The sequence below is a fragment of the Glycine soja genome, chromosome 17 (assembly GCF_004193775.1).
Source record: "Glycine soja cultivar W05 chromosome 17, ASM419377v2, whole genome shotgun sequence".
NCBI classification, from domain to species: Eukaryota; Viridiplantae; Streptophyta; class Magnoliopsida; order Fabales; family Fabaceae; genus Glycine; species Glycine soja.
Window position 1 is genome coordinate 41,551,843 of NC_041018.1, and position 18,091 is coordinate 41,569,933.

Sequence of the window (18,091 nt, forward strand, 5' to 3'; positions counted from 1 at the left end):
GTGAAAGGCGCAACTCTAAGGGTTTGTTTGGTTTAGATGAGAAAAATAAAGAAAAGAGAAATAGAAGATTTATTTATTTAAAGTAGAATGTAAGAAGTGTGGATCCCACAAAATAAAGTATAAAATTCCTCTTGTATATTATTTCTTTCCTCGAAAACAAACATACCCTAAAAGCTGGATGTGTAGAAGTATAAAATAACTGAATCGTTTTCAGGTTGCTCATCACTTTACAATCGCATATGCAGTGACTCTAATTTCTTCACATAATGAAGGGAGATGACGAAGGTCTAGTCCATTTGTCTTGGAAGGGGGCAAGTAGCTGCTTCTGTTGCCCAGAGATTGAAGTGATCTTGGATCCAAATATTTCTTGTGATGCAGGGGAACAAGGAAGGATGGCTTGGGCACATGGACTCAATGCAGAAGAGTCATGCCTTCCACTTTGCCAATTAGGATATTGAGTCCTCAAAATATTGAAATTTACTGTAGACCTACCTTGTTCTGCTTGTTGCACCCCCCAGAAGCTTTGGTGCTCTTGTTGTTTATGTGAGACTGTTGAACCATAATGAGTTCCGTATAACGGGTTACCAAAATAACGAGGTTGCTGCAACCGAACCTGCAGTCAATTAAAAGCATTGCGGAACAATATTAGTAGTATGACGATAAGGGTGGCATATTTATGAGGATATTAAATTGCACGTTAGTTTGTTCAATTCATTATTAGCAATAAACTATAGCCACCACCTCATTTCATATGGTTAAAAAGATAATCACATTAAGCTAATTTTTACCAAAGTTGGACCCTAGATTTTGGAGCCCATTTTATTTGATTAATACTTAATAATAGTGCTCTTGCCACAAAGAGAGATCTAATACCTCTGGTCCTGCAACAGAAAGCTGATCAAGGTAAGAAGTTGAGGCATACTGTCTCTGAACAGCAGGAATTGGTATGCCCCCATGCAGAGGTGCTAGTGACTGTAAATAAGGCACTTGCAATTTTGATAATGGTTCCAACATACTTCCTATTTTATTATAATTATTTTCGAGCTTTAACCCATTACTTCCTGCTGACAAGGACAAGAAGTTGAAATTCTGCACAATAAGGATAGTCATTAGAGCATGAGGAAAATGGTGCAAGGTGTGGCATATTTACCAAAATTAACCTTAATCTTACTTGCTGCTTTTGATGGCCATACTGTACCACAGGTGTTGGAGCAGCCTGTGATATGTTTCGATAATGGCATTGCTGCCGAAGAATAATATTCTTACTTTCATGTGGATTCCTCACAGTAGAAGTGATTCCATTTTTCATTTCGTTTGAGCTGTGTACTTTTAAAAGAACTCCACGCTTTGGTCCTTCATGTTCTCTCATTTGATGACATTCAAAAAACTCAGTTTCTTTGAAAACCTGTGTTTTTGGCACCTCTAGACTCTTGATTATATGACTGATGTGAACATGAGCTGCACACTTCTTCCATGATCTTTTAGGAATAAAGATCTGCACGGTTATTCATTGACAACAATAAATAGCTGTATGAGAGGAGTGTACATTTAGGATCAAGAGATTTTAACATAATAGAGGCAGGTCAGTCCAAGGGTAAAGCAACTAAAGCTTGAGCATTAGGCCTACCAACATTTGCTATTAGTTTTTTAAAGCAAAAAAGGTCACTTATGTTGACTAAAAGGCCCCACATATCACTCTTTTCTTTAAAATAGAATAAAAAGTCTCTCAATTTTTACTTTAGGTCTTAGTTTCTGTTGGGTCGGCCCTTACACGGTTAACTCTAAGTCACACAAAAACAGCAGTAATAATAGATTTGTTAGTCCTTACACTCCCCCTAGAAGAACAAGTTGAAGTTTCCATTGAATCCATTTTCGAGGCACGGATTGCAGCTTCCAGCCAATCAGGAGCCTTAGTAGCAGAAGACCTTGGGGAGAAAAATTCATCAGGTTTGGACAAACAGAACAAGAAGGATTGAAATCAAGCCACTAAACAGGTTGAAAATGTAAAGTGAAAGAAATTTACTGCAGATAAGCCTGGCCTGCTGGTGCCACTGGAGACAAGCCTGGCCATAATGCAAGGCCTTCAAGTAAAAGAAGTTAAGAATCAGCCAAATTGATGTAAAAATCTTTAGCCTATACTTGAGTCCCGGAAATGAGAAATCAACACTATAAAAAAAGGACATTTTGATCTTTTAGGGAAGTATACCATTTCCTTTTTGTTCCTTGATCAAATGCTGTTGTTGCTTACAATCAACGTCTCTTACCTGAAATGCAATCCAATAAAACCAATAAGAGCAGCACTAGCTCACAACAAGTTTTGGTAGAACCACACTACAATCTGTGTAATAGTTGAAATGCTCACCGCCTCAAACGCCACATCTGTTTTCCTCTCAACTTGAGAAATCCGTGATAGTTTGGGCATATTTAATCTGCAATGTCATGAGAAAACATGTAAAATATACACAAAGAACGGTTGAAAAGCATAGATATTTCAGATTGCAACAAAAAAAATGACCCACCCCATTGCTAGACATAACTCAGAGTCATGCAATGCAACTTTGTTGCTATTTTCACGCTTAGCCGCCACAGGCATGGTCTGAAGATTTATTGTTAGAGAAGTGCTATGAGATGGCATCAAGAGCGTTGCACTCTCAGGCAAATCAGGTTGTTTTTGACCAACAGCTTCATTCAACCAACTGATTTTTGAAGCTTCTCCAGCTGAACTTTCATGATAACTAGGACTTGCAACAGGAGCAGTTGCTGAGGCTAGAATAGAATCTATGGCAAAATAAAAATAATAATAATAATAATAATAAAGAGAATGAAAAAGAATAAGTTAATAACTAAGATAACTTTGTCGCTCTTAATAATCCTACTCAAATATAATAAGATTGTCTATTGTAAAAGATACATGTGACTCAAATATAGTGTATTTTAGACTACAACTTGTTTCTTATAAATAGGACTAGAGGTAATAATAACTAAGACATGTATCCCAGATAAGGGTGAGAATTGAGAATGAATAAATAACCTTGAAGAGCAGCAGCACTCGCATTATCCTCCAAGTCTTGCAAAACTGATGAATTATCTGGCAAAAATTTGCCATCTAAATCCGTACTATTATGATTGGAGGCATTGTGAGGGAACATTCCAGCCAAGGCATAGAGAGTCTCCGCAACCTCTTGCTCATCTTTTGTGATGGGCCCAGAAGCTCCTTCTCTAGGGGAACAGTCACGCCACATTCCTTGTTTCTGCAAAAGCATAAAATTCCAAGCAAAAGTTGAATTAGAAACAGAAAAAAAATGCTTAGAAAACCAACCAAGCAAAAGGGTCAAGTTTTGAAACCGGCAAACACAGCCCACAGATATATGTCTTACTTACAACACTCACTTTGGACTTCTTTAGACTTTCCTTTTTGAGAGATTCTATTCCATGCATCGTATGCTTCAACTTTTCTGAATCAAGTAACATGGATTCGCGACCCCGTTTTTTCGTCACTATACAATTTAAAAATAGAAAAACAAAATCATAATATTTTTAGCAAACATTATCTTTTTTTTTTCCAGTTACATAAGAAGAAAACTACTTGGTCAATTATAGTAAATTAATATTTAAGTGAAAGTAAAATATATTACAATAATTAAAAAAAACATATATCAAAACAGAATCCGGTAGTCCAATTATTACAACAAAGAAAGAAAAGGAGGGGAAAAAAAAGATTTCTCACATATTGCTTCAACTCTAATCCAAAATCAACATCAAAAGAGAAAATACAAAGGAAAGTGCATATTATGCATAACAACATTTAAAGGCTTGGATTTGGAATTTGAAAGGCACGCACCTGAACGTAGCTTCCGTGGAACAGAGGCACCGTTGCAGTTATTCAAAAACTGTGAAATCATTGAAAGGAGAGAAAGAGAAGGCAACAAACTCATAATGGTGAGAAAAAGGTCGATATAATAATGGGAGATATAAAGTTTATCTAGTGGTAAAGAGAAAAAGGGAAGGGAGGAGAGGTTGCAGGTTCCATTAATTAAACATACATTCTTATGAAGCTTGAATCTGTTGGTGGTGGCGATGACGGTCGAAGAAGGTTCATGTGTTTGCTGTTCAGAGACATTAATACAAGCCATTTGGAAGGTCGACGACGGCGTTCCGACCGCACTCAAGCTTCTCACCTTTTCCTTCTTCGAGAATCGAAGGTCCCCACGGCTCAAAACTATCCCTCACAAAGCGAAAACAAAAACTAAAAGCTCAGATATAGGTAACAACTAACAAAGGGAAGGGGAAACTGCGTTATCTGCAAAAACTCTTCGTTATCGGGAATGCTTGCTTAAAACAAAGGAAGAAAAAAAAAGAAAAGACAGGAATAACGACAAGAAGCATAAAATAGGTTTTTGTCTTTTAGCGCAGGAAAAGGTTTGGTGTTGTGTAATTTACTACCACCGAAGAGTTTGTGTTTGTGTCGTCGCTTGTTGGCGTTTGAGAACGCACTGCTTCCACGCCTCACTTTTGTTGGAGCCTTGTCCATTTCTCTCTTCTACTAACTCATAACAAATAAAGTCAAAATAACAATAACAATAAGAGAAGCTTCACTTCAACGTGTTGGTTTGTTTCTCTCCTGTGAAGATGAAGTTGAAGTGGAAGTGAAGCAGTGTTTGAGTGTTTAGAGAGACAAAAAGCGAGTGAGATTTGAGAATGAGATTGTACGGTTACTACACACAGTATGGAAAATAAAATAAAAAGAAAGTAAAATTGCAATTGGTGCCTCTGCCTCCTCGTGTTCAGAGAATCAGGTTCGAACAGCGAGCAAATAGACCCAAAAGTGAGGAGAGTGGTGTAAAAGATCTAACGAGCAATAAAGGGAGGTACAAGGGAAATTGAGAGTAATTATTACCCACTCACAGATACTATTTGGGCCATTCAATTTCATGCACTCACTATGGTTTTATGACCTTGGAAATTATAAGCCAGGCTCGTAAAGAGAACATTAATGATTTAAATAAAGAAGAAGAAAAAATTGTGTTTGTTTTAAAGCAAGTCTTTGAGTAAAAGGGTGGAATAGAGAAAAGAGAAATACAAGATTCAAAAGTGTGATTGTTATTGCACAGGTAGACAAGTGTTTTTTCTCTTTTTACATGGGGATGATAGGTGACTCTTCTCCTTTTATCTCTTACTCAGGGCGGTTTCTTTCTTCACTATCTACTATTTGGCAAGTTGAGGGATGTGGTACTAACAAAAGGTATAATAATGCTCAAGTAAGATTTTGGTTGAGAACAATAAATGAGAGTATTAAATGAATATGAACAATGTCTTATCTCAAGATTCTCATAATTATTTATAAATACCTTAGTGAGTCTTGGATTCATGGGCTTTTGTACCTCATTACCTTATTAAGTTATGTGTCATTGATCACCATTAAGTGTTTAAGACAACTCTAACGATCATCATCAATATAATCTTGATAATTTGTGAGGTAGATGATGAAAACTATTCAGATACTCGGTCAGGTCAAGTACCTGAGTATAATAGGATTTTTTTTGTAAGTTGTCATCGATATATCAAAGCATTCATTACCTTATTAAGTTATGTGTCCCTATTAAGGGATTAAGATAGCTCTAATGATTGTCATTAAGATAATCTAGGTACTTTTTGAGGTAGATGATGAAAACTACTCAAGTACTCGGTCAGGTTGAGTATGTAAGGATAACAAAATGTCTTTTGTAGGTTGCTATCGAGATATCCAAGTATTCATTACCTTATTATGTTATGTGTCCCTAATCACCATTAAGGTATTAAGACAGCTCTATCGATCATCACTAAGATAATCTTGGTAATTTTTGAGGTAGATGATGAACACTACTCAGGTACTCGGTCAGGTCGAGTACGTTAGTATAACAAAATTTCTTTTGTAGGTTGCCATCGAGATATTCAGATATTCATTACCTTATTAAGTTATGTGTCCCTAATCACCATTAAGGGGTTAAGACATCTCTAACGATCGTCATTAAGATAATCTTGGTAATTTGTGAGGTAGATGATGAAAACTACTGGGTACTCGATCAGGTTGAGTACCTGAGTATAACAGGATGTCTTTTGTAGGTCGCCATCGAGATATCCAAGTATTTGGCCTGACTAAATGCCTAAATATGGGTAGATCGCTTTTGTTGATTAGGTGATAGAAGTACTCAAGTATTCGATTAGGTCGAACATGGAAATATCATCCTTGTCGATCAGGTGACAGAAGTCCCTAACCGAATACCTTAACATGGAAATATCACCTTTGTTGATTAGACCAAATACCTGAATATAGAAATAGAACCTTTGTTGATTAGGTGATGAAGGTACTCAAGTGTTTGACTAGGCCAAATACTTGAATATGAAAAGGTCACCCTTTGTTTGTTAGGTGATGAAAGTACTCAAGTATTTGGCTAGATCGAATACCTTAGAGTCATATGCCCTTATTATGGATGCTTCAATATTTTAAAGGTATTGTGAGGGATATTTTTGGGTGTTCGACTTAGCTGAGTACCCATATGATATAGTATTTTTGTAAGAAATGATTCCTTTCAAAAGTAAGGAGGTTTTGGGTTAAGTTGAGAAGTGGCACTTACATCAATTGCAGAGATAAAGATTCTTCCTTTTTAAGTATTTCACAAGGTGGTACCTAAGTCCTCTCAACATATTCTTATTAGTCTTTGAAATTTGGATTTGGTTTTTCTTTTTCATAGTGCACTTTGCTGTTTTTTTAATCATTAAAAAAATTAATTGCCAAAGTTCTTGTTGTTTTTTTTTTGTTTGAACCAAGATATCCCCAACAAAAGGTTAATGACTAATCATCGAGTTACTGAGATCCATTTAAGAGGTTGAGATTTTCTAACAAATGTTTTTTTATGCGCACGAGTCAGGCATCAAACTCATGACCACATACTTAAGGAATAATGTTATTTGTCAATCATGTCACACTAAATTTCTCGTTGTTTTTATTTTCTAAAATACACTTTTTTTAAGATAGCTCGTATCCAAAACCTGACTTCACACTCGCATTAATTTATTTTTTTGTTTAACAACTTCGAGAAGTCAACTTTGGCCATGTTGACTTTCCAATATTGACAAGTTCTAATAATTTTTATGATAATTTAAAAACATCTTATATTTTCTAGTAATGAAAAACCATAAGAAATTGTCAATACTAGAAAGTTGGTGTATCAATCATATTCTTAGTATTGTTAAACGGAAAGAAATGCAATAAGTGAGAAGTTAACTTTCTAGGTGCAATTTCTCTTGGTGAACAAAGTATGAGTGTTCATCGATCTGGATCACTCTGCCGATTCAAATCAAATCAATTAAATTGGTTTGGATTTTTTCCTAATTCGGGTTGGACCCGAACCAAACCAATTAAAATCGATGACAATTGATTCATTTATCAAATTGAAAATTTTTAATTTGAACCAAACCAAATATATATATTATCAATTTTTATTATTTTTCAAATGTTGAAGTTACTTATATATTTGTGCACTTTGCTGTTTTTTTAATCATTAAAAAAATTAATTACCAAAGTTCTTGTTGTTTTTTTTTTTGTTTGAACCAAGATATCCCCAACAAAAAGTTAATGACTAATCATCGAGTTACTGAGATCCATTTAAGAGGTTGACATTTTCTAACAAATGTTTTTTCATGCGCACAAGTCAGGCATCAAACTCATGATCACATACTTAAGGAACAATGTTATCTGTCAACCATGTCACACTAAATTTCTCATTGTTATTATTTACTAAAATATACTTTTTTTAAGATAGCTCGTACCCAAAACCTGATTTCACACTCGCATTAATTTATTTTTTTGTTTAACAACTTCGAGAAGTCAACTTTGGCCATGTTGACTTTCCAATATTGACAATTTCTAATAATTTTTTCGATAATTTAAAAACATCTTATATTTTCTAGTATTGAAAAACCATAAGAAATTGCCAATACTGGAAAGTTGGCGTATCAATCATATTCTTAGTATTGTTAAACGAAAAGAAATGCAATAAGTGAGAAGTTAACTTTCTAGGTGCAATTTCTCTTGGTGCACAAAGTATAGGTGTTCATCGATCTAGATCAATCTGACCATTCAAATCAAATCAATTAAATTGGTTTGGATTTTTTCCTAATTTGGGTCCAACCCGAACCAAACCAATTAAAATCGATGACAATTGATTCATTTATCAAATTGAAAATTTTTAAATCTGAACCAACCTGAACCAAACCAAATATATATATTATCAATTTTTATTATTTTTCAAATGTTGAAGTTACTTATATATTTATGTTGTTTTGTGTATTTCCTTTGCGTTTTATGTCCATCATGACACTCACATAGACTCGCTTTGACATTTTCGTTTTCCTTTCTCACATAACCCTAAAAGCGCATCGCTAACATACACTTATAGAGTCTCCTTCATGAGTCGTTTGCCTTCCATTTTTTTCCTGAAACAAACTCACTCAATTTCGTTGAATTAATTAAAATTGAAAATAATTTTGGAGTATTATTGATAGGTCCATTAGCAACTGTTTTTACTAAACTGTGATAATTTATAAAAAGAAAGTATGGAAAATAATTATTAGAGTAAATCATACTGGTTTCTCTTATATTTAAAACTAATTACATTAGGCATTCCTTATTATTTTACCCCTCCAGAAATTTCTCTAAATTTTTGTTATTCTATTACACTGACACCCCTGCACCACGAGATTCTTGATTTTGTTAACTTAAAGTGGTCATGTGCCGTGACATGCATGTTTTAATGAAACATCCTGACCAAATTGCCCTTGTCTACATTTATGTTGAAATAAATAAATAAAAACTAATAAAAAAAAGATGAAAATAAAATTATCAACTGTTCACCTTCATCACATAGTTATTAAACTCGGTCTGCCCCGGCCGATCAACTAAAATTGGTGGATTGGACCCATTTCTATCCCAGGCCGGGTTGCTTTGTTTACGGGTTGCTAACTAAAATCCTATAGAAAAAAAAAAAGGAAATAGTAACCAACCCAAGTTCAAACACAAGACCTAGGCTCCACAACTCACCAACAACTGAAGCAAGACACAATAGTTGTTATACTCTTTAACAAATTTAATATATATATTATTTTACAGATGAATTTTTCAAAAAGGAACTTAAGAAAACTTGAATCCAAGATCTTAGAGTGCTTTGAAAGTTCGTTAATCATTAAACCAACATGAATTTTTTGAATAAAATATATAATAAATTATAAATTATAACATATATTATTCTTAATATCGTCCCACTTTTTATAGTTTATACTGTATTAAAGATAATAATAATATTATGTGTTTATACTATAATAATATTATCAAATTATATTAGTTACATTATTTTTTAATATATATATATATATATATATATATATATTAGATCTTACTATTTCTATCCGATTTTGATAACATTGGTTGGCCACCCTAAAGCCCGTTTGAAACAAACACCGCAAAACATTGAATCCTCCGCCGCAAGGCTTCTCGGTGCACACACCAAACCATGTTATTCTTGATTGGGTGGTATGAATAAAAGTTCATATCCGTGAGTTTCCTTGTGTTTTTTATTGTGTCGATTCCAATCTGAAGGCTATTTTGGACATTTCACTAAAACTTAGCACCCTCCGTTTAACTGTGTTGGCTTGGGGGAACAAAAGTGATGATGCATTTCAACATATATAGTCTTGAGTCAAATAAGTCCAACACATGATATACAAATATAATTTGCTCTAATTATTAATTGTTTTGAACCAAACATATATGTATACGCTGTTTATTTTAATTATCCTGCTCAAAGAAATCAACGGTTCTCCTCGATCGTTTAGTTGTATCCGTTGGATCACCGTCCAAAGTTCACACGTAAACTACAAATTTTAAAGGAAACTCCGTTTTGTTCAGAACAACCGAATGGTTTTATACTTATATTATAAAGGTTTTTTTATGGTATATAAAGGTTATTTTACTTATTCAGTAAAAAAAAAGTTATTTTACTTTATAGGTTTTGGAAATTTTTTTTACATTGGGTCCTTAAAATTATATTTGTTTTACTTTCAAAGTCATGATTAGCTCAACTCATTACCGATCTCAACACACTTAATGTAAAAAAAATCTATTATCTTGGGACAAAAATCGATTATCATGGGATTGGGAGGCACAATATCAAGGGTATCTTAACACTTATGGTAACAAATTTTACCCTATTTCCCCTCTCATCAACAATGTTTTTTTTTTTTTAATGTGAAACCACAACTTTTTATATTTCTTCCTTTGATATTTCATCGTTGTCGAACAATGTGAGTTTTAACCATTCATTTTATTTTATTTTAATTTTCACCTTTTTCTCTATTTCTGTGGTATTTTTCATGGATGATATTTATTGTTTGATGATTATTGTCCCAGAAGAAGAAAAAGAAAACAAATTCATCGACGTACATATATTTATTATGATCTGATGAGTCAAAAGCTATTGATTTTGTTTTCTTTTTATAGTTTTCTTGTCAAAATAAATTAGATAGCTAATGTTGCCAAAAGAACAGAAGCGACAATGGATTTGAGGAATCTATGCATGCAACATGAAAAGTATTTCTTATCTTCCTTCCGTGTTTGGTTTGTCTATGCACACCTGCAACTGTAACCTCTGCGCTTATTTTTAGTGAAAGTGTGTACCCAAACACACTGCATTTCTTGTCAGTGAGATTGATAGTAATAAGCTACGTAGCCATTCAATCATGGTGCCACTCTCGATGCTTCACAACCACGTGCAACTCTGCTTTTCTTTTCTTTTCTTTTTCCTCTTTAGCTGTAACAGTATTTCTTCATCCTTTATTTCTTTTCCTCCTTTTTTGAATTAAAGTTATAATATAAGTATAAAAAAAAATTGAATAAAAATACCAACAGAGACACAAAACGGTAACCTCACAAGGGCATAGGGCATTAGTTGGTGAAATAAATACATTGAAATTTGTAATTTCCATACCTCTCTCTTCTCTTCGGGGCTACTTCTCTTCTTCGTTCTCAAAAACAACTTAAAGGTTTTTTTAGGAGAGAATTAGAATTATTTTTATTTTCATACAAACCACAACATTTTTTATGAGAGACAATTTTAATCAAGTCAAACTGAATCATTATAAACAACAGCAACAAAACTATCTTTCTAAATATGTAAGACAAATGCATGTTCAAACTCAAACTCCACATGAGTAATTAAACTAGAAGTCTACTATAGTTGAAAGTTATATAACAATTCAGGAACATTTTTACTAATAAGATATAAGAGCATATCGGCATAGGATAATCCTCAATCCACGCTTTCTCATAAACTCTTATTGAGCTGCAATAGGTTAAAAACTAGTCCTTAATGTATTTTTTGCTACATCATCATTTTTATTAAATAAAATTTATGAAACACTAATTAAATAATGTGAGTTTTACTCATATTTAATATATCTTAATTTTACTCGTATTGGTTGTCAGATCCTTTAATTTGGGCCCCGTTTACTTTGAAACTTCATAAGTTGGATATTTGGATCAACATGCAAAATGATACAAAAAATGAGATCTGGCTGGTCCAAAGTAGACAATTACTTAATGCACCTATTTGTTTGCTTGGGAGCACGGAATTTACGTCTGTTTGGGGTCATAATTTTTAATAATGGGCTGCACCAAATAACAATGGGGTGCATTAAGTAAATTCCTCCAAAGTATACATGCATCAACCTACAAGCCGGGCCTCATTTCACTGTGGACCTGTTTCGCTCGCATTTTGGACTTCAACTTTCTTTTCCACGCTTAACTTCGTTAGTTTGGATTCTCATCAGCGGGAGCATATGCAAAACAAGTAATCCCTTTATAGTTTTTTTAAAGGTTTAATTACTTATTTAATCTTTATAATTTTTAAATTTATCTTTTTTACTTTTTATAGTTAATAATTATATTTTTTAGTTCCTGAAATTTATATTTTAATTCTCAAAAGATATTGTTAAAATTTTTTAACTAACGAAATTAAAAAAAATTAACGACATAAACTTTTTGGAAATTAAAATGTAAACTTGAGAGATTAAAAAATTCACTTATTAACTATAAGCACTAAAAGAGATAAATTTGAAAATTATAAAGATTAAATGAGTAATTAAACATTTTTTAACATAATACCTTTGTAGTGTTGTTAACTCAAAATTTCAAGTGGATGATTTTTCTTTTTTATTTTCCACTGCAAATCAAGTGAATAATATTTTGCATTATTAATTTTTTTTTATCGGTATACCATAATTAAGGCTTTGAGATCCCTAGTGATATGACAAAGTATTTCTCATAAATTTCGATCTTTTAGATTGACTATGAGATTAATCTTTGATTAGAATTTAATTATATTTAAAATTCTTGGTCCCTTTCCAAATAGTGTATTATGCATAGATAAACTCAGTTTTTCTCCCACAAAGTCAACTTGGATGAACACGCGGTTAAGTTTTATACTAATGATATGGGTATAATACGGTGGAAAAAAAATCTAAATGAATGTAATAAATAATGTTTGTGTGAAAACAATACAAATAAGTTTTTGCTGGTTTCCTTTCCGTTTAAAATTTTAACAGGGTATCACAAACATTAGATAATTTCTTACATATTTACGGAGTACCATTTGAGCAATTTTTGCGGAAGGTGTGGTGGAGTTTATGGAGACACCGGAATGGTTGTGTATTCAGGCAGGGACCAAACGTTTGATAAGCAATTTTAACCATAGTTGCTTCTGTTTGCTCTGCATGTGCACATGACTCAAAGTCTGAAACGTAAGCAAACTGTCAGCCACCAAGAAAATTTTTCAGCGGAAAACACGTTCTGAAACATTTACCTTAGCATTTAAGAAAAGAAAAATAACCTTAGCATAAAAGAGGCTTAAATCTTACCAAACTCAAATCCCCCCCCTAAAGCTTCCACATTCCCTGCGATAAGGCGTAAGTAACCGTTGTGGAATTGATAAAGGTGGCCACTTCTTACGCGTATGCCACCCACATTATTAGTATCTGGAGGAGTTATTCATAGGATAACCCTAAAGATACAACTATTTAATAAATCTCTAATCTAAAATATAAAAAAATAAAACTAAATCTCTAAAGTTCATACTGATAAAAAACAACCAATAACAACGGTTCATATAAATAATAATAACTTTAGATTAGAGTTCAAATTTTGATTAACTCTTAAATATAAAATAAATTTTATTGAAAAAATAATATTAATCTCATTTGCACTTACAATTTCTGACCAAAAAATTTAATACTACTTTCAACCAAACAACATTATACCAATATCTTTTTTTTTTAAATGGTTATTCAACTAGCCACTTGATATTTCAAATGTCTGAGATAAATTTCTTATAGGTCTCACATTTCACTTTCGCTATTTCAAATGTCATGAATATTATTTACTCCGGCAATAACTCAATACTGTAGGTGATTCCGCATATATAGTTATACAAATCATTGAATTAAAATTACATGTATTTTTTTACAAGGAATTAAATTACATATTGATGGTTATAAAATTGCTCAAATGATTATTTTTTTTCCGGGAAATAATAAGTATATATACACAGAACGAACTATGGTTAAAACTTTGTGCATATATATACCAGTGGTACCAGTACCCAAATACCCAGAACGAACTATGGTACCACTCCAAATAATATAGTTACACAGGTCAAATAACAGGTCTTAATAAGTATTTATTCACAGAACGAACTCTTTGTGTGTGCCTCTGAATACATATTAAGATTAGATTCAATATACGCACAAGGGAAAAAAAAAATAGTGGACAAGGAAAAAAAGAAGGGAAGTGATTTGGAGAGTAAAATCTATTAAATTTTATGTTTGAATTTGTAAGCAAAGAGGATTATTTTTCTTTTTGGTGGGAAAAAAACCTTCAAAGATGTAAATACTTTTATAAAATGTTATAACCTTTTTTACTTGTACCTTTTGATAAATTGACACATATTTTCATAAAAAAAGATATACATTTCAAATTTACCTCGTTTTAGTGAAAGAAAAAACAATTTTTCCTACTCACATCATTTGATAAATAAACACGTATTTTTATAAAAAGAATTTGATAAGAATATAATCTCATTATAAAAGATTTTATACTATAAACTAATAAAAGATATTTAATTTAACTTTTAAAATAATTATTATAAAATTCAATAAATTAATTATATTTATGATCATAAAAATCTTTTTACCATCCCTACGTTAATTTCCAGGATTTTTTTAATTGACCTCAAGTGAAAATAGGATTAAATAATTACATCTTTAATGACTAGTAGAATTTAGACACTTGTCATATATTTTGAATTTTATCATTAATGCTATAACAATCAAATTTAACACATCATCTGTAATTTCTCTTTCATATCATTTTTGTATTAAATTAAAACTTTGTAATTTTTAATTACTAAAAGTAATTAATAATTAAAATTATACTAAAATACATAAATATATGTAATAAAATTATAAAATATTAATAATTGGTATTTTTAATTAAATATAAAAATGAGAGCTATTTAGCTAAAGTTAATTTTTATATATTTCAATCAATTAAAGAAAATAAAATTTATTTTTCTAAAGTTAATTTTTATTTACCTAAATTTGTTTTTATGAAAAATAATTACCTGAATTGAATAAAGAATATATATTTTTATAATTAATTAAAAATAATTATTAATACTTTAATATTTTATAATTATTTACATATATTTATGTGTTTTAGTATAATTTCAATTATTAACCTTTAATTGATAATTATAAATTTTAAATTGTGCACATAAATGATATGAAAGAGAAATTAAAGATAATGTATTAAATGTGATATTCACAACTTTAATGAGAGAATTCAAAATATAAGACAATTGTCTAAATTCTATTCATCATTCAACATCAGATTATTTTACTTTGGGTCAATTAAACAAGCTCATGAAATTTTGGAGAAAGAATAAAACATTAAATATGATAATAATTACATTAATGGTAAAATTTAAAACATGACAAATGTCTAAAATTTATTGATCATTAAATATGAAGTTGTTTAAGCTCATTTTTACCTTGGTCACTTGGCTTAATTAGACAAATCCTAATTTATTAATTGGAGCTAGCTCATTTGATTGAGGAGGATATATGAGTGTTATAATCCTTTAATAATGTTTTCAATTTCTATGGATAAAAACCAAAAGATAAACCCTAATTTTTAACATGTTTTCCATCTAAAACTTAAACAAAAAGAAAAGGGACCCAGCTTATTTAATTGAATTCTTCAATGTGGGCCATAAATGCAAGTATGCAACAACATTTATCCCATTACCATGCAATTTTGGGCTATAAATATAACAATTTTCTCTTCATTCATACAAGTCACAAAGCCTCTTGATCCGGTGAAAGAAACAAAATTCTCATCTTCAAGTCATGGCCATCTTTAAGGCGCTCCTTGCTTCAATCCTCATTTCTCTGGTCATTGTGAATCTGGTGGAATCAGATACAATGGTAAATCCTAATTATATGTTAAAATTGTTTTGCTCTCTCTATATTTTTTTCTTCCCGAAAACCTTAAAAATGAATTGCTGATAGTTTTTTTTTTTTCTTTTAAAGTATCAGGTAATCAAGAACACGGTAGAGGGATCAAGTCCTAGCCCTTCCCCGCCAACGATCGGTAGAAATTCCTTTAGTAAACCTTCTAGTTAATCTTTGATGCTATGTTATAGATTGAATATTTTAATAATTTTTTTAATCTCGATCTTACTTTATAAAAAAATCATTTTAATTCTTCTTACTTTACTTTTCACCGTCGCTTTATACTAAAAGGGATAATAAATTGCATATTATTCTATTTTACAAAGTTATATTAATAAAGAACTTTTAAAATGTCAAAAAGTAAAATACCTTCCTCCTATAATCTGAAGTTATAAGGTTTGCTTAATTCCTTCGTGTCTTTTTCTTGAACAATCGAGTGTTTATATACATACACACACACACACACATATATATATATATATATATATATATATATATATATATATATATATATATATATATATATATAAATTTGAAATTATTAATTGAGGTGCATTATTGTAATATATTGTAGATTGTGATGTTGAATGTAATCGGAGGTGTCAATTATCATCAAGACCAAATTTGTGCAAGAGAGCATGTGGGACGTGCTGTCAGCGGTGCAATTGTGTGCCTTCGGGTACCTATGGTCATTATGAAGAGTGTTCATGCTATGCAAATATGACCACCCACGGTGGAAAACATAAATGTCCATAATTAATTATATCCATTCATTGACTCTTGTCTTTTAATATATGAATTCAAACGCGCGTAATAACTAGCTTGGGTGTTTTATGTATCCATCTTAGATGGCACATGATTAATTATTAATAAAGTGAAATTTCTCACCTTACTTTGTTTTTAATAAATATTTCTTAATTTTTTTGTTTAAAAAAGGAAATATTTCTTTCTTAAAAAGAATAATTCCTCGTCTTTCATTCGTGTCTTAAAGGTAAAAATGATGATCGATGAGTGTCAAGCTTTCGAAAGATGCAAGTTTTGATTGTTGAATTGATCTTCAATGGATTAACTATTAACTCTCAAGAAAAGAGACCCCTCATTTGCAAATTAGCATATTGCATCCATGCCCAAAAAAGCAAAGTTCAACTGGTTACGGCTGTTATCCTATTAATTAGAACTACATATCATTTTCTGTATACCAAAAATTTACTTTATATAATTAGTCATCTAATCCATTTGAATACAACGATTAGTCATTGAGAGATGTTACAATTAACTCTGTTGCTCAAATCCATTACACTTAAATGGTAAAGATCTAAATAAAATGTTTTCGCTACTTTTATCAATGTCTCCTATTTAGCTTAAAATATAGATTGTTCAATTGAGGACTTTTTAATTAATAGACATGACTCTATCCCAGTCTCATCTACATCTATATCAGAAGTAGTGTGCCATTTATATTTGTCATTTTTCTTTACATATACAAGACTTTGCCAGCTTGTTGAAAATGTAAATATTGGGCCAATTAATGACCCAATCCCGTCATGGATGTGTATGGTATGCGAAGAGTATGCTTTCATCATATGGGAGTGAGATTATTCTTCATGAAATGAAATTGTGTCAAATAGGATTCTCTAGAATTTGCACTTTGCTTGATGGTGAACATTCTTTTCTTTTCTTTTGTCTTAGGCTTAGTTTTGAGTACACATAGGAGATAAAACCGATCTATCCTACCTTATTTTGACCCACCCATCACTATCTATCAAAATTGAGATAGGATGGGTTGGTCCACCTTTTAATGGTGGGTTCAAAATCTTGATCGATCTCATTTAGGGGTGAGTTGATGGGATAGCTCACTAAAAGTAAAAAAATATATTTTAATATCTTATTTTATAAAATTAACTTAAATAAATAAATTTAATTAAAGAACGTAAAGTATATAAACTATTTATCTTAAATTTGATTTTAATATAAATTTTCTTATCAGAATTAGAGATATTGAATTTATAAAAACAATAATAAATATATATTGATTTTTGAATGATTCTATAAACTTAAAAAAATACTTGTTAGTATTTACATTTTTTTTATAAAAAAAATTATATATATGACGGGCCAACTTGTCCCACCATTAATCCATCGGATTAACAGGATAGACTAATGCAGACTTGCATGTTGAGTCACCTAATTCAACCTACCATTTTTGAGGGCCAGTAAGCCAACCAGTCAAGCCTCACATTGCCAACCCTAAGAGCATGTTTAGAAATTGGGTGTAAATGAATTTTGAGACAATATTGAAATGGTGTTGTCTATGGTGAAGTCTTAAAAAACAGTTTCACATGTGGTTCATCAATTATACCTGTTGTCGGAGGTAATAGCCGATTACATTAAAAAATTGCAAATATGGGCCTCTTGATTCACTATTCGCCTTTCTTCTCAATCCCCAAACCGTCTCCTCTTCTTTGCGTCTCCTCTGTGAGATTTGTCCTCC

The 18,091-nt window shown here is 31.4% G+C and overlaps 2 protein-coding genes across 7 annotated transcripts; one reads left to right on the forward strand and one right to left on the reverse strand.

Moving 5' to 3' along the window:
• Positions 1 to 46: 46 nt before the first annotated feature.
• LOC114393231 lies at positions 47 to 4,908 on the reverse strand. 5 transcript variants are annotated; one of them, XM_028354506.1, is made up of 13 exons: positions 4,444 to 4,908; positions 4,044 to 4,219; positions 3,842 to 3,890; positions 3,391 to 3,455; positions 3,032 to 3,251; positions 2,520 to 2,778; positions 2,363 to 2,429; positions 2,207 to 2,264; positions 2,024 to 2,081; positions 1,829 to 1,925; positions 1,172 to 1,495; positions 874 to 1,089; positions 47 to 613 (listed from the first exon to the last, which is right to left on the reverse strand). In XM_028354506.1, exons 1-13 carry the CDS (start codon positions 4,529 to 4,531, stop codon positions 260 to 262), a joined length of 2,031 nt encoding a protein of 676 aa, XP_028210307.1. In that variant the 5' UTR covers positions 4,532 to 4,908; the 3' UTR covers positions 47 to 259. The 5 variants fall into 5 exon arrangements, with proteins under 5 accessions (XP_028210307.1, XP_028210306.1, XP_028210304.1 ...); XM_028354505.1 differs by having other exon boundaries at positions 3,382 to 3,455; XM_028354503.1 differs by having other exon boundaries at positions 3,382 to 3,497; positions 4,447 to 4,907.
• A 10,512-nt stretch (positions 4,909 to 15,420) lies between these two features.
• On the forward strand, positions 15,421 to 16,492 carry LOC114392999 (gibberellin-regulated protein 11-like). 2 transcript variants are annotated; one of them, XM_028354254.1, is made up of 3 exons: positions 15,421 to 15,573; positions 15,679 to 15,739; positions 16,175 to 16,492. In XM_028354254.1, exons 1-3 carry the CDS (start codon positions 15,496 to 15,498, stop codon positions 16,354 to 16,356), a joined length of 321 nt encoding a protein of 106 aa, XP_028210055.1. In that variant the 5' UTR covers positions 15,421 to 15,495; the 3' UTR covers positions 16,357 to 16,492. The 2 variants fall into 2 exon arrangements, with proteins under 2 accessions (XP_028210055.1, XP_028210056.1); XM_028354255.1 differs by having other exon boundaries at positions 15,429 to 15,573; positions 15,685 to 15,739.
• The last annotated feature ends 1,599 nt before the right edge of the window (positions 16,493 to 18,091 follow it).